The sequence below is a fragment of the Colletotrichum lupini genome, chromosome 9 (assembly GCF_023278565.1).
Source record: "Colletotrichum lupini chromosome 9, complete sequence".
Classification (NCBI taxonomy): domain Eukaryota; kingdom Fungi; phylum Ascomycota; class Sordariomycetes; order Glomerellales; family Glomerellaceae; genus Colletotrichum; species Colletotrichum lupini.
The window spans coordinates 3629094-3645308 of NC_064682.1; the positions used below are offsets into that span (position 1 = coordinate 3629094).

The 16215-nt window shown below is 34.4% G+C and overlaps 5 protein-coding genes across 5 annotated transcripts; 3 read left to right on the forward strand and 2 right to left on the reverse strand.

Annotated features, from left to right (window-relative positions):
- Nucleotides 1-6939: 6939 nt before the first annotated feature.
- Nucleotides 6940-7281, forward strand: CLUP02_16939 (uncharacterized protein; the record flags this gene model as incomplete). Its single annotated transcript, XM_049295856.1, has 1 exon — nt 6940-7281. One exon carries the CDS (start codon nt 6940-6942, stop codon nt 7279-7281), a length of 342 nt encoding a protein of 113 aa, XP_049153003.1.
- Nucleotides 7282-7361: 80 nt separating this feature from the next.
- CLUP02_16940 (uncharacterized protein) lies at nt 7362-8732 on the reverse strand (the record flags this gene model as incomplete). Its single annotated transcript, XM_049295857.1, has 3 exons — nt 7362-7761; nt 7823-8195; nt 8249-8732. The coding sequence occupies 3 exons, from the start codon at nt 8730-8732 to the stop codon at nt 7362-7364; spliced, it is 1257 nt and encodes a 418-aa protein (XP_049153004.1).
- A 790-nt stretch (nt 8733-9522) lies between these two features.
- Nucleotides 9523-11444, forward strand: CLUP02_16941 (uncharacterized protein; the record flags this gene model as incomplete). Its single annotated transcript, XM_049295858.1, has 7 exons — nt 9523-9705; nt 9759-9795; nt 9858-9940; nt 9992-10076; nt 10281-10889; nt 10940-11307; nt 11361-11444. The coding sequence occupies 7 exons, from the start codon at nt 9523-9525 to the stop codon at nt 11442-11444; spliced, it is 1449 nt and encodes a 482-aa protein (XP_049153005.1).
- Nucleotides 11445-12096: 652 nt separating this feature from the next.
- On the forward strand, nt 12097-13765 carry CLUP02_16942 (uncharacterized protein; the record flags this gene model as incomplete). The annotated part of the gene is made up of 5 exons (XM_049295859.1): nt 12097-12119; nt 12273-12371; nt 12452-12897; nt 12951-13267; nt 13319-13765. 5 exons carry the CDS (start codon nt 12097-12099, stop codon nt 13763-13765), a joined length of 1332 nt encoding a protein of 443 aa, XP_049153006.1.
- An 866-nt stretch (nt 13766-14631) lies between these two features.
- Nucleotides 14632-15069, reverse strand: CLUP02_16943 (3-oxoacyl-(acyl-carrier protein) reductase; the record flags this gene model as incomplete). The annotated part of the gene is made up of 1 exon (XM_049295860.1): nt 14632-15069. A coding segment is annotated over one exon (438 nt), but the record flags the coding sequence as incomplete, so codon positions are not given.
- Nucleotides 15070-16215: the final 1146 nt, after the last annotated feature.

Sequence of the window (16215 nt, forward strand, 5' to 3'; positions counted from 1 at the left end):
AATTAATTAGTATAATAGACGAGCTCGATAATATAATATAAAAAAGTATTATATAATTAAAAAAAAGAATTTCTAAATATAAATATTTTTAATAAATATAATAAGAACCCGTATAAGAGTTATAAAGCTAAGAAATTTATAATATATAAAAAGGTTTATTATTACGAGGATCTTATAAATACGACCTTAAACTTATAATTTAAACGATCTCCTTATAGCCCCCTTAACTACCCCCTAAGTATTATTTAAGAATATAATATAAGGGACGGTTTAATAAAAAAAGTAGGAATTTAGAGGTTTTAATAATATTAAATTAAAAATATTACAGATCTTAGAGATTAACTTAAAAAAAAAGCGGCTATTTTAAAATAGTTTTATAACCTCCTATTATAGTTACTATTAGCTTAAAAAAAGGCTAAAAAAACGAGGATTTAAAAAAAAAGAAAAAAGAATCCTTTAAAGTATTACTAAAGGGCTTCTTTTTATATTAACTCCCGGCGCGAGATTATTAATTTTAAGAAATTAACTAAGTAATAAAAAGGATTATTAATAAGTAATAATTACTTAATTATAATTAAGTTATACAAAAAACTATTTAAAAAATATAAAATAGAGTATAAAAAAGTAATAAGAAAAAAGATCTCTAAAGTATTTAGTTTTATTAAATACGAGTAATAAGTAAGTATTCTTAATAAGTCCTTAACGTTTACGATTTTATAAAAAAAAGGGCTTAACTTCGCTAATTATACTTAATAACCTATATAGCTCTTTTATAAGCTACTTAGCGTTTATTTTTAATTATTTTTATAAAATACTACTTTAAAAAAAATAAGTTAAAAAAAGAAGCTATTTAAGAATTATAAAAAGTACGAGGCTTAAAAAGCTAGAAATATATAGAATAATAGAAAATTAATAACTAATAAAGATCCTAAGATTAATTATTATATTTTTTATAGTAATATAAACGTCTACTATTATTATTAAAAAAAAGAATTATTAAAACCTATTTTTTATATTAAATGAAAAGGAGGATCTTAGTAAGTACGATAGTTAGTAATTTAAAAAAGTAGTAATAATTACTAAAAATAATAAAAACGAGAGTAGTAATAAAATAATAAGAGGAAGTAGAAATCTCTTAGACCCCGATAAATTTATTAAGTAATAAAAGTACGGATTTATTATAATTAATATGCAGATTAAATATATTCTTATTAAAATTAAATATATTAATAATTATTAATATAGATATAAATTAGAGTATAACCCTTAGCGCGTTAGGGTAAGAAAAAGGAGAGAGGAACCCGATTTTAAATAAAATCCTAATCCCTTATAAATAAGTAAATATTAACTTAGATTATTAAGGGACGTAAATATATAAAATTACGAATTAGCTTAATAATAAATAAATTAACGTAATATTAATCTATTTAACTAAGGTTTATAAAAAGAAGGGGCTATAGGGGTAACCCCTATTTTATAAAATTATAAACGACTTTAGTTACTAACTAAATAAATAATTTATAAATATAAGCTTAGGAATTACGAAAGTAGTTAATAGATTTTTTTATAAATAAGGGGTATTATTAGCGTAGTTATAGTTATAAAAACTATACGAAATTTTAATAACGACGATTATAAAAGAGGAATTCGTATTATAGAACTAAATATAAATTAATAGGGTATATAATCGCTTTAATACATTTAAAAAAAAAGTAAACGACGTAGATTTCTTTTTTATAATTATTAATAATAATCTATTATTATAAAAGGATATATAGAGGTAAAATATAGTATTAAAAGTATAATAATTAATAATTCTACTTATTTCGATTTATAACTTATTACTATTATTAATACGAAATTCGGCACCAATTAGCTAATATAAAAAAAATAAACAGCCTAAAATTATTAATAATACGTAGCGACGCAGGGATCGTATATAAATATTAGAAATATAACAATAAATACGAAGTAATATATAAACTTTAAAAAAATCTTTTTAAAAAAGAAATTATACTTTAGGGTGAAGTATAAGGTTTTATAAAAAACCCTAATAATATTTTATAATTATGATAAAAAGGTTAGGATTAGGGAATATTAGTACTATTTAGTAATTAATATCGTTTTCGTAAGTAAAACCTTTAATTATTATTATAAAGCGGTACGTAATTTTAATTAAAACGACTTTTTTAGTATTATTAACGTAATCTAAAACCGCTTCGAGACTTATAATAAGAACTTAGAGCTCCTATTTAAACTACAAGTAATTTTTTATATATTTATAACTAAGATAATAAAAAGTAAATTACGAATAAAGATCTTTAAAAAGCTTATTAATTAAATTAATAAGCTAATAAAAACCTAGTTAAATAAAAGAACTAATAAGTAAAAAGTTAAATATTTTTATATTATAATTTAGCGTATATTAAAAATAAAAATAACCTTATACTAAGTACTTAAAGATTACGAGACGCTTTACTTAAAGCTAAGATCTAGTTTTAATATTAAAATAAAAATACTATACTAAACTTATTTTCAAATATATAACGGCCCTTATTAATAATATTAAGTCGATTGAACGTATAATAAAAAAAGAAAAAAGGCTAGATATAGTAATTATTAATAAGGAGGCCTAAATTTATTAAATAAGTAAAGATTTAATTTATAAATAAGGTAATAAAAAAAGTAATATTATATTTATAAAAAGGATAGATATTAGTTAAGTAATTATTTTAAAAAAGAGTATATTAAATCGTACGAATAATATAAAAAGTTAAGGGTAGTAAATAGTAAAACTAGCTCTTATTAGTTTAGTTAATTCTTTATTATATATAAGGGTAGATTTAGGGATATAAAACTTAATAATAATAATTAAAATAGTAGCTTAAAATATCCGCCCCTTATAAGAAATTCGAAAAACGAAAAAGATCTTACCCTCTATATTAATAAATTAGATTATAATAAAATCGATAACGTTAATTACTCTTTTTTTATTTTATTAGCTTCTAAAGGATATACGAGGCTAAATAAATAGAGGGTAATAAAAGCTCTTAATAAGTAGGCTTTTATTTATAAATAATAAGAAAAGGTCCCTTAAATAATAGATATAGAAATAGCTAAAAAGGCGAATTTAATAGGGCCAAAGCTTATTCTCTTAATATTTAAAAAAAAGATACTACCTCTCTTAAAATTTAAAAAAAAAAGAATATAGTACTAAATAAATCTAAAGATAGTTAGAGGGGTCCTTTTTATATTACTTAGATCTTTTAAATACTAAGCTTATATAAGTATTTATACGGGCGAAAAGTACGGCCTAGATAATTCTTATAAAATTATCCTAAATACTAAAGTATTATAATAGTTAATAAGAGGAAAAGGGTAATTTTAAGTATTATAAAAGATCGTATTAATAATACTTAATATATTAACGGCGGGTATTATAAGGATTAGCTTTAGCCTAAGGAAAGAAATCGTCGCCCTAGGTATAGTAAAAATAGAAATATATTTTAGAATAATAACTTTTTATATTTTACTTATTAATACCCTATTTCTCTTATATTTAAAAAATATAAATCGACTAAGTATTATATTTAATAATATAAAGAGTAAAATCTTTAGTAATAAGTATTTTAAAATAATCGAACGACGATAAGAGTATACGTTTATAAAGCTTATTAATAATATAAAGTTAATTAATTATTTAACGGAAAATAAGCTTAAATAGCTATATTAAAAATTTAGGTATTCGTTAGTTACGAGGTTATATAACTTTTTAAAGTAATTAAATAATAATAATATTAAAATAGGGGCGCTAGAGTAGTTAATAAAAGTATATTACTAATACTAAATAAATACGTAGAGCCTACGTAAATTTAAATTTAAATTACGTAATAAGCTTAATTTTAATTAAGAAATCGTTATTAACATTTTTTATTTAAATAGTTAGCTAGTCCTATATATAATTAACGTAGTTATATCTTTTTAAGTAGGGTAATTCTTTTAGGATTTATAAATAAAAATAGTATAAGTAGCTTTATAAAGGGAATAGATTAATATATACTAAGGACCGCTAAATAGTATTAAAATCGATACTAATATTAGTTTTAAATTAGTAGAATTTAAAAACAATATAGCGGCTTATAGTATATAGCTAAAAGTCGTATTTATTAAAGCGTATTATAGTATTAAAAAAGTAAAAAGGGTATACTAGTAATTAAAAAGGGTATTTAAAATCATTAAAAAAGAAAATCCGGATTTTACTAACGACGAATACTTCTAAATAGTACTTAAATACTATAATAATATTATAGGGCCTAACGGGCTTATATGAACGCTATTAATATTTAAAATATATTTAAGAACGACCTTAGCCTCGTTATTATTATTAAATATAAACTAACGAGCCTAAGTAATTAAAACAATAATACGGGTACTATATAAAGTAAGTATAAAAAGGTAAGTTAATAAAGTAATTATTATATATAATAGGCCCGATATAAAGGGTAATTTAAATATATTACTAAATTCGGATATACGAGTATAGTACGAAATTACTTAATAATAAGCTAGGCTATATAAGTTAATTTTTATTAACGAGCGCTTTTATATAATTATAAGAGATTATAATTAGCTACTTAAAGTATTAATTATAGTAGTTAAACTATATTATATAAATATTAATAAAGTAATTTCTAACTTATAAAAAAAAAGAGCTAGAGGAAACTATATAACTTATAATAGAAGTATAAGAAATTATCCTTAATAAAATCGTTATAGTAATATTAATAAGTAACGAGGAAAAGGAAATTATTAAAAAAGTACTAATACTACTAGCGAGACGTCGTAAAAGATTATAATAATAAGCTCTAACGTAATAATTTATTATTAATAACAAGGTAATCAATACTTTTTATATAATAAAAAAGAAAGTTAATTTTAAGTTAGTAATTAAACTACGTAAAGAAGGCGTAATTATAATTATTAAAAAGCTATATAAGAGATTAAATCTTATCGAAGTAAATACTTTTTATAATCGAGGGATTTATTAATTTATTTTTTACGACTTAGAGAAGTATATAAACCTCTATATATTTAAATTATAAATAGTTTATAAAATTAAAAGAAAAAGAATACTCTAGTTATATAAGAAATTTAAATATATAATTTAGGAGTACGGCGACGTTAAAAAAGTAACGCTACTTATATAATTACTTACTATATAGCGCTATAACTAACGGTTAATAATAGTACTAATAGTATTATTATAAAAAAAGGGATATAAGATTTAGAGCTATAATATTACCTAGGCCTATACCTAATGAACTACAGGGCTTATAAAGAAAATCCTAGCCTATTTATTAAAGAAAATAGCTAGTAAGTACTTAAAAAGTACGATTATTAAAGTACTTAAGCTACTATATAAGCTCGTAAAGTCGGGTACTTATTAATAAGCTATATACTACGATTTTTATATTAATTAATTATTAATAATTATATTTATATACGACCCGTACTTATTAATCTCTAAGTATAAAAGCGACCTATTTAGAATTATTAAAATATAAACTAATAATATATTAGGCCTATTTAATATTAATTTTATAAAAAAAGAGAATAAAGAGCTTTAAAAAGCGGGCTTTATAATAAAGTTAAAAGAGGTCTTTATAACAAATACCCCCTTAGTATTTAATAATAAAATTCTTATTATTAAAAAAGAAATTATTATTTTTTAATAGAAAGAATAAAGTAAAAAGATTAACCTTATTAATTTAAATATAATTAATATTAAAAAGTAATATAAAGCTAAGCTTGCGCGAGGGGTATATATTATAAGTATATATTAGCTTAAGGCGACTTTTAATTATACTAGGGTAATATAAGCTATAAATTTAACTAAATAAGATATTAAAATACTTAATAAATAACTTATATGATAATAAATAAATTTCGATCGAGGCCTCGTTTATTACTTAATTAACCTTATAATTAATAAGCTTTACGTTTTTATTAATAAGTTATTTATAAATAATAACGACCTTATTTTATAATTAGAGTATATTATTATCCTAATTAATGAGAGTATAAGTAAGAGCGAATTTATAATATATAGTAATATAATTTATTACTTATTAACTAAAAATAAATAAGTAATAAGAAGTATATTAATATTAGAGGTTTATAATATAATTAACGGCGTTAACCTCTCTTATATAATTTTAATAATACTAAAGAAGATTATTAATTAACTTAGCTTTCTATCTATTTTAATAGTTATTTATACTAATTCTTACTTATTATATAAATACCTCGTTAAATTAGGGATAACGAAAGAAAAGAGGCTTATAATCGATATTATAGCCCTTAAGTAATCGTATAAAAAGTATAAAATACTTAAAATCTATTAGATTAATAATAATAATAACCTCGCTAACGCTTTTATAAAAGTAACCCTTAATAAGGGGTTAGGATAATTTATAAATAGTAAAAAAGTTAATATATAAATAAAAAAATAGGTTATATAAAAAAAATAAAAAAAATAAGGAAAAAAAGATAACTTAGTAAACGGGCCCGAGATTAAATTATACTTCTAATTATAATAATTAAAAAAAAAAAAAAAAGTTAGTATTAAATTAGAAATCTAATTTAATTACGATATATAGCTAATTATATAGGGGCTAATTAGGGGCCTTATTCACGATTATTATAGCTAGCTTAACCTATAATTAGAACTTCTTTTTTATACTTACTACGTAAATATTTATATAATTTAATTAATCTCTTCGTTAATTACGGTTCGAACTAACTACCCTATAATAAGGATACTAATACTTATAGACTTTTAGAAACCAGAACTAACTTCAGAATTTACATACAGACGATTACAAAGAACTATTAATTTAGTCGTTAGTTAAGATGCACATGAGTGTCATTTGTGCGTGCATGCCGGGGATGACTTCTTTCATTCGACGAGTGTTACCGCGAATGTATCGCATGAAGCAGTATACGCCTCAGCAGCCAGACAGGAATCAGCCACGAACAGGGCGTTCCGTTGCTCGCCGCATTCAGGACACTTTGGCACGCATCACTACAATCAGGATAACGGGCAATCGCTCGGGTTGGGAGAGCTCACAAGCAACCGTAAAGAGCAGCGGCACGGAGAGTTCAACAACTAGCGACCCAAGATCAAACGCGTACAAAGACTACCTGACTTACGCACCTTATGCGGACGGTCAGGAAGGGGGAACTGAGTTGAACACGTTGAGAAGTAGGGAGGTTACGTAGACTTGTTGCAATGGTCCAGGAAGCGCAGTAGAAAAGTATCTCTATTTTCAAACTCTGTCTCTAACTTAAAACTCAGATGATCATCTAGAAAAGTCGGAACTTGGAAGATCATTGATGCTCCCAAGGCCCGCCGGTGAGGTTGCGATCCCGTCGTAAGTCCAGTTGAATTTCATCCTTTGCATGATAATCTCAGGCGAAACTTTAGCTGCCGCTACTCTTGAGTTCAGCTGAACCTGGGATGCGCGGCTACACCTGGCTTGGTTCCATTGCTTCAGCTTACCGGGCAAATCCTCTTTTGTGAAGTCTGGGTGAACTAGAATTCTGAATGCTTCAGCATCTTCCAAAGCTTGGTTGGCTCCTTGTCCTTGATACGGCACCATAGGGTGGGCTGCATCGCCAATCAAAACAGTCGAATCTTTCGTAAAGGTACTTAAAGGGTCTGCATCACGGAGTTGATATAGTTTGACGTCAGGCAAGGTTCTGGTAATGGTAGTCAGCTTAGCGTTCCTTTATCTCGAAAAAATGTTGTAGGGTAGCCCACTTCATGAGTTGTAGAAGCCATGATGGAAAGTCTTTAAAACTCTCAAGCATTTCGTGTACATCGCCATCCTTAGTCCAAGACTCTTCGGTCTGCTGCCGAAGCATACTGTCTGGGACAGCGCAAGCAAAGTTCATGACCTCCATATCGCGACAGGGGTGTACAACAACGTTTCGGTTCGACCCGTCCGCCGCAATAAAGGAAGATAGAAAAACGCCGTTTTCATATCTGAGCACATCCGGAATTTCTCCGAGAACATCCGATATTCTGGAACGGCTAATGGTGAACCTGTACAAAGAAAGGTTCGCGGGAGTTGACTCAGCGTAACACGGACCAGCAACAGCTCGACGGACTTTCGAATGAATGCCGTCCGCACCTGGATACTCTTAAGGTTCAGTCATCTTAGTTTAGCACAGCGACTAGACGTACCAATTATGAGATCCGCTTTGATCTCGGACCCATCTTCAAAGATTAAAGCTCGATCTTGAGGGTCAATTCGCACAACGCGAGAATTGTAGATAATCTTGGCAGGACGACCAGATAGACCCAGATCAGGGTTTGTTGCAGCTCGTAGGAGAGCATCTTTGAGATCCTGGCGATGGACCATCCACCACTCGGAACCGAAGCCTTTGACGCAGTCAATCCTTGATTCTTTAATCAAGTTGCCGTTTTGGTCATAACTCCTGAAGCCATTAGATACAACAGCTTTCAGGGACTCTTTAGTAATTCCAAGTCTGGCGGCCATCTTCGAGCCATTTGGACCTAGCCCAATGGCAGCACCACTTTCTCCCGCTTCTGGATCATTACGCTCGTATATAGTGACATCATGAGCTTCTCGCAAGACACGTGCCGCTGCAAGTCCGGCTATGCCACCGCCGATGATGGCAACTTGAAGGACTGTGGAACTTGTCATCTTATGTCCAGGCAGTAAAGCTGTTCTCCCAGCAGTCGAAAAGTCGAAGTCAACTCTTCTCAAAGTAAAGAAATCAGGGTAGAATTTGGGTGATACTGGTTTGAAATCTGACTCGGTTGTGTCGTGCCCTCATGTTGGCTGGTGTGAAAAGTCGTTCGGCTTTGTAGTTGGTCACGGCTTCTCTCAATCGAAACTGACACAGCTAACACGTATTTCTGGAAGAATTATGACTCGACTACCGCTTCTAACTCCCGGCAATGAGATAGACTTTGGTGCTATGCCCGTCGCTCTCGGGCGACAGGTGGGTCTCGAGAACACCCGGCTTTCGGAAACCGGAGTCCGGAAAACCCAATAGTATCTGTAGATCTCAACTTCCGTGCGACCAAAAATCTGTGACTTCGTTGGCGGGAGTTTGGCATTGCTCAAGTCTCGAGACTTGCTCTGTCGGATGTCGGCCGTTTTGCGAAAACGGAAAGCCGGCTTTCTGGTTCGATGAAGCAGCTTGAGAAGAGATGTGTGTGCTAAGACCCCACAAGCCCAATCCAATGAGGAGCTACTGATCGTTAATTATGTCTGCAATCTGTTACGCACAGTGGGTTATGGGAGTTTGAGGGGCATAGGGGCTTTTTTCTTCTCGAGATGAAGTCATGTCGTCAATGAATGGTGATGAAAAGGGGCAGTCTTGTCCGGGGCGATATACAAAAGGGAGTGTTGCAAGTAGAACTTGGACTTTTACTCTCGTCAACTTTGAATACATCGATCAAACCAGTACTGCCGTATACTTCTAGACATGTTCTCGACTGTTTGGGCCTGGGTCCTTCTATGCGGCGTTGCTGCTGCCCTCGCGTATCGCCGATCAGTTTGGAAGCTGTCTGGAATTCCCTTGGTTGGATTCGAAGTCAAAGACCCTAAACAACGAAAAAGCCAATACACCTTCAATGCTCCCGGTATTGTGCAGACAGGATACGAAAAGGTGGGCAGCTTCGAACCTTGTGGTGGATGTTCCGGACTGAACAATTCCGTTAGTTCAAAGACAGAATCTTTGGCGTGGATACAGCAGATGGTACGAGCAATTTCATATTCTCACAACACTCCTTGATTACATGTGCTGACACACTAGGATAGGTGTCAAACTCATCTTTCCGCATCAATATGTGGACGAAATCTCGAAAGAGCCAGGACTTAGCTTCCAAAACTCCCTCGATGAAGTAAGACCGGGAGAGAAATGGAGCCAGGCTTGTCATACTGAGAAAGCTTAGGATTTGTTGATCGATTACACGTACATGGGCGGACTGAAGCAGTTCGCATTGTCTACTTTCAAGCGAGAAATCACACCTCATCTTCGTCAGTTTCCCCTTCAAGATGTTTTCGATGTGGAACTAACTTCCGCTTTTTCTAGCCATGTTCATTCCTGACTTCATTTCACTTATTGACGGTTATATTCCCAACGCACTCACTGAATCCGAAGGCGAGTTGCGTATACATTCTCTCCAACTAGCCTAATCTACTTACAACAACACTTGACTAACGTACCTTCATTACCGATAGAATGGACTTCGGTCAACATCTATCCGAAAATGCTTCGTATGCTCGGCATACTAACAGCAAGAGTCATGATTGACAGTGATGCCCCTCACAATGAGACTTGGGTCACTCTGGCCACCGAGTATCTGCATGCTGGGGTAAGGCACGCGCATGCCTTGAAGTTCTGGCCCCCAATGCTAAGGCCGGTCGTTCATCGATTTGTGCCAGGATACGCTGAGGTTCAGAGGCAACTCAACCTCGGAAGGTCTATAGTTGTCGACGCTATCCGCAAAATTGATGAGCGAGAGAAGAACGGCGGATTAGAGCGTCAGCCGACGAGTGTGCTTTACCATATGTCTCGCAAGGCACCAGGTGCTTCTTCCGCGGTCATTGACATGCATCTCAAGGAGCAGCTGAATCTTGCTGTGGGAGGAATACACACCACCTCCGCCGTGCTCACCCAGACGATTTTCGAGCTTTCGGCACATCCAGAGTATATCCCAAAATTGAGGAAAGAGGTGAGTGATACTTTGGTCAAATTCAATGGGGAATTCTCGAAAGCTGCTTTGTGGGACATGCACAAGTTGGACAGTTTCATTCGCGAGACTCATCGCCTGAACTCGCCGAACCTCAGTATGTTATTCATTGATTGTTAGCCGTGAGTGGATCTAACTATATCTTAGCAACTTTACAGAGACGCGCTACCCAAGATGTTACTCTCTCAGACGGTACCTTCATCCCGAGTGGTACAAAGCTCGAGTTTCCGACGTTCGCCATCCACCGTGATAGTGAGTTCTTCGTTGACGCTACTGAGTTCGACGGATTCAGATTCTTGAAATTGCGTCAAGAAGATGACAAAGATGGCGGAAAGCATCACTATGTCAGCGCTCGCAGAGATATGTTGGGCTGGGGTTTTGGCAAGACGGCATGTCCTGGGCGATTCTTAGCCGATATCGAGATAAAGCTGATTGTCGCGTTCATCCTGATGAACTACGATATCGAGAACCCGGATGGCCAAGGCAGACACGCGCATGTTCATTTCGAGAATCAGGTTTGCAATCCTATTGCTCAAGACTACATCGGCAATGACTGACATACGAGCAGGTTTTCCCTGACCCCGTCAACCCAGTGCTCATGAAGAAGATTCTGCGTGAGGACATTGACGAAAATGGTCATGTGAGAAAGTAAAACAAGGAAGTTCACGTGAATTCGCCGGATCAGAGACAGATGATCAACCTTCCTTGATATGGGTATTCTAGTTACTTTCCATTTTGAAAATTGGAAAGTCAGCAATCGGCAGACACCTTTATCCTTATTGTGTGTATGCCTCTGCATTGAGTAATATCTCCTAGTAGTAAAAGTAGCATATGGACCCTTTCCAGTGATCTTTGTGTTGCCCTGGTCCCCAATAGAGCTGTACTTGGCAATCATTGTCTACAATGTCACAGCTTGTGGTCAAAATCTGGGTGCGACATGACCCGGAAATGCGTAATGGTGTTCATCCCACCGGCATCGGTGGCCGAACCCCACGCGCCCGAGATCCCCATCAACATGGGTCGCTCGGATGTTTCCATCCCGATCGATGACAGCTTCAATTAGCTAGAGGTCTCCGTCCGAAGTCCGTCCGGGTGTTGAAGTGTTGGCTCCAACCACCGGTACTGACTTCCGGCCAGGCTGCCCTACTCCCTCATCCCTTCGCCATCCCTCTGCCTTGTTCACACCCCTTTCGGACACAATATTCCGAACTGGAACAACTGCGAATCTCCATGGTCAGCACTGTTATGATGAACTTGATTTGCTGCATAGTAAAGTATGGCCTTTCAAATCGGGACGATCAACGATGCTGCGCCGAGGAATCGTGCCGTAAGTAGTCCCACCTTTCTGCCGGTGAAGAAGTACCGCATACTAATCCAGGCCTAGTGTGACTTTTGCTTCGAAAAGAAGGTAAGCACTTGCTGCGCCTCTATCGAAGTATTATAATTTGAATCTTCATGTTATACTGACCTCGTTTAAAAGATCAAGTGCGACAGAGAGGATCCTTGTGCCAATTGTCGAGCGGCCTCCGTGGATTGTTTACGCAGACGGCCTAAGAGAAGAATTAGACATGCAGCTTATGTGAGGTGCGTTTCCCAATCTTCTACCAGGCCACAAGAGTCTAATTCGACGACACTCATTGACACATGGAAATGATGTAGAAATAATTCGTTTGCTATCACATCGACTCGGAGGAACCCTCCGTCTCCCAGAATAACGCCTCGCAGCCCACAAGCTGCTTCCCAACAATTGCATGGCAACTCTTCAGTTCTTGAACAACGTTCAGAGCCAAAATTTCATGATGAGGGAAACGTGCCAGGGGAAACACCTGGTTCTCAGAGTAGCAAGCAAAAGTCAACTTGTTCCTCCACCACTGAAACGGGACCAGCTGCTGCACAAGCTCACAGTCATATTGGATCGGAGCTGGAGTCCCGCCTAGGGCTAGATGCAGGAAAACGAGAAGTTCTCAGAGCAGCTCTGGTGTTTTCAAAGCAGGCGTCCCAGCAGCTAAGCGTCATTGCGTACGAAGAGGATTCTTCGGAAACCTTGGATATATTCAGCGAAACATCTTATCCAACAGCCGAAAGTCTTTATCTGATCCTTTCAAGTCAGAAACCTCCTTTTCTTGTGTCTTGTCGAATAGTGCTGATAGAATTCAAGGTCCTCGAAAAAGTGTCGGCCAGTCTTTTACAATGGACATCGGGTCTGTCATTTCTGAAGAAACGCTTGAGCGTCAAGCCCTTGAACTGATTGAAAAGTCTGTAAATGGTGCGACGCGTGTTCATTACATAGTGACTGTGAACTTCTTTGTCTGGATGTATCTAGGAGCCTCCAACTATCATACGACAGGATCTATTATGGCCCAGCATATTCTGAAGAGGCGCCAACAGTATGAGAAGAACTTACAAGCAGCTTTATGCCGTATAGGCGTCCTGGACCAGCCAAGCTTGCCACTGCTTCAAGCACTGCTTTCCGGTGTGAGTATTGCGCGACTCGTTCTGTTGAATTATTCATGCTGAGACTTTCAGGCCATGTTCATGCTCCTCTCGGGGAAATTGGAGATGTGTTGGCAGTTGAGTGCGTCAGCATCGAGAGTATGCATGGCCTTGGGTGGACCTCGCCGGATCAGCTCTCAGACCATGGCTGCCCATGAGCTGCGAGAAACTCGGTATACTTTATCGATCTGCTACATGTTTGATAGAGCGCTGGCTCTGAGCATGAACCGCTGCCTGTCTCTGCCCGAATTCGACATGAACCCTGCGGAACTGGTGCCACCAGACGCAAAGAAGCCATATACTTCACTCATTCAAGTCTTTCTGCAATTGGCCGAGGTTCAATCCGAAATTGTTCACCACATGGAGATCAAGAACAGGAAAGCACGAGAAGATATTGAAACAATCCAAACATTGCAAGGAAAGATGTGGAAAATAAAAGAAACGATCAGAGAGGTGGGGGTAATCGAGCACATGAAATAGGCAGAGAGCTTTTACTGATTGAGGATAGTGTCAAAAGCAGCCCTTGCATACCGAGGAAAAGTATCTTCAGGCCGAGTGGATGGGCGTAGATTTTGTCTATCATTCCGTCATGACATCGGTTGTCAAGCTCCACCCGTACCTAATGGATGATGCTGGTTTACACCAGCAATTGCTTGGTTACGCTCGCACATCTCTTAGTTCCCTATCTGAGATGTTGAGCATCGCGAAAACTTTGGTGGATTTTTACCTGTTTCGGGTTTCAGTTTCGTGGTAATTCCATCTTCTAAGTTCAAGTTTCCATCGAAAAGATGTAATCGTTGATAGCTGACTGCTTAGGCTTATTTTGTTATATCCCGTATACCCCTTTTTCGTCATTTTCACCCACACAGTCAACACTTCGAGTCTCCAAGATTACAGCTTGATGACTCAGGTTACAACAAGCCTCCAGGAGTTTGCTGGCCATAATCCAGCTTTGATAGGAGTCCAAAAGCTTTTCGAGGAATTCGTTAAACTCTGCAAGCCTATCTTTGAGGTGAACAGGTCGATCGATGTCACTTCCCCAACAGTCCCAGTAACAGCAAATTTGCCGCCGCAAAAGACTACGCTGCACACACACCATGATAGGGTTTCTCAAGGCCTCTCGGACCCTTCTGAGATAGGGCCCTTCACATCATTGGTACAGGATGCACTATCTATCCCGGTAGCAGGGGAACATGTAGCCAGCAGGATCACATTCCCTGACTTAAGCACTCTGGAGGAGAACGAGTTGCTAGCAGAGCTATACAGCACACATCCATCAATAGGCTGGATAGATGGCAATTGGTCACTATCGTAAACTTCTAAAGATTGGGTTGTAAAGGTTGAAGTCAATCAAGAAACATTCCTCCAGAGACATTCAAACTAGCACCATTGATCCAGCTTGCTCTTTCCTCCGCCAAAAACGCAACTGCAAAAGCGACATCTTCAGGCAACCCAATCCATCCATCCACAGGGGTCCTGGCATCGAATATCTGCGTCAGAAAGGCGCCGCCAGTTCTCTGCAATTCTCCAAGGAACTGTGGCGATTTGATGATACCAGGAGACACTGCGTTCACCGTACATCCGTAGGTAGGTGGCAACTCTTTTGCCAGACAACGGGTAAGAGTCGCAATCGCACCCTTGCTGGTGGCATATGCCAATTGTTGAACCTCAGGGTCTGTCGATACAGCAGAAGTGATATTAATAATCCTACCGCCGCCACCCTCCGACTTAGGTGGGAGGTGCGGTAACGCTGCCTGACACACCAAGAATGGCCCGCGGACGTTGTGTTAATATCCCTATTACAGGGTATTTAGTTCGAACCGTAGTTAATAAAGAGATTAATTAAACTATATAAATATCTACGTAGTAAGTATAAAAAAGAGGTTCTAACTATAAGTTAGGCTAGCTATAATAATCCTAAATAGGGCCCCTAATTAGCCCCTACGTAGTCAGCTATATACTACGGTTAAATTAAATTTCTCATTTAATACTAACTTTTTTTTTTTTTTAATTTACTTATTATAATTAAAAGTATAATTTAACCTTAAGTTCGTTTATTAAATCGTCTCCTTTTCCCCCTTTTCTTTATTTTTTTTATATAACTTATTTTTTTATTTATATATTAACTTTTTTATTACTTACGAATTACTCTAACCCCTTATTAAATACTATTTTTATAAAAGCGTCGGTAAGGTTATCGTTATTATTAATCTAACGGATTTTAAGTATTTCGCGCTTTTTATATAATTACTTACGGGCTATAATATTAATTATAAACCTCTTTTCTTTTATTATCCTTAATTTAACGAGGTATTTATATAGTAAGTAAGAATCCATATAAATAACTATTAAGATTAGTAAAAAGCTAAGTTAATTAATAATCTTTTTTAATATTATTAAAATTATATAAGAGAGGTTAATATTATTAATTATACTATAAACCTCTAATACTAGTATACTTTTTATTATTTACTTATTTTTAGTTAATAAGTAATAGATTATATTACTATATATAATAAATTCGCTCTTATTTATACTCTTATTAACTAGAATAATAGTATATTTTAATTATAAAATAAAGTCGTTATTATTTATAAATAACCTATTAATAAAGATATAGAGCTAATTAATTATAAGATTAATTAAGTAATAAACGAGGCCTTAATTAAGATTTATTTATTACTATTTAAGTTACTTATTAAATACCTCGACGTTTTATTTAATTAGATCTATAACTTACGTTACCCTAGTATAATTAAAAGTTACTTTAAGCTAATATATATTTATAATATATACTCCTCGCGCGAGCTTAGCCTTATATTACCTCTTAATATTAATTATATTTAAATTAATGAAGTTAATTTTCTTACTTTACTTTTTTTATTAAAAAACGACGGTTTCTTTTTTAATAATAAGAATCCTATTATTAA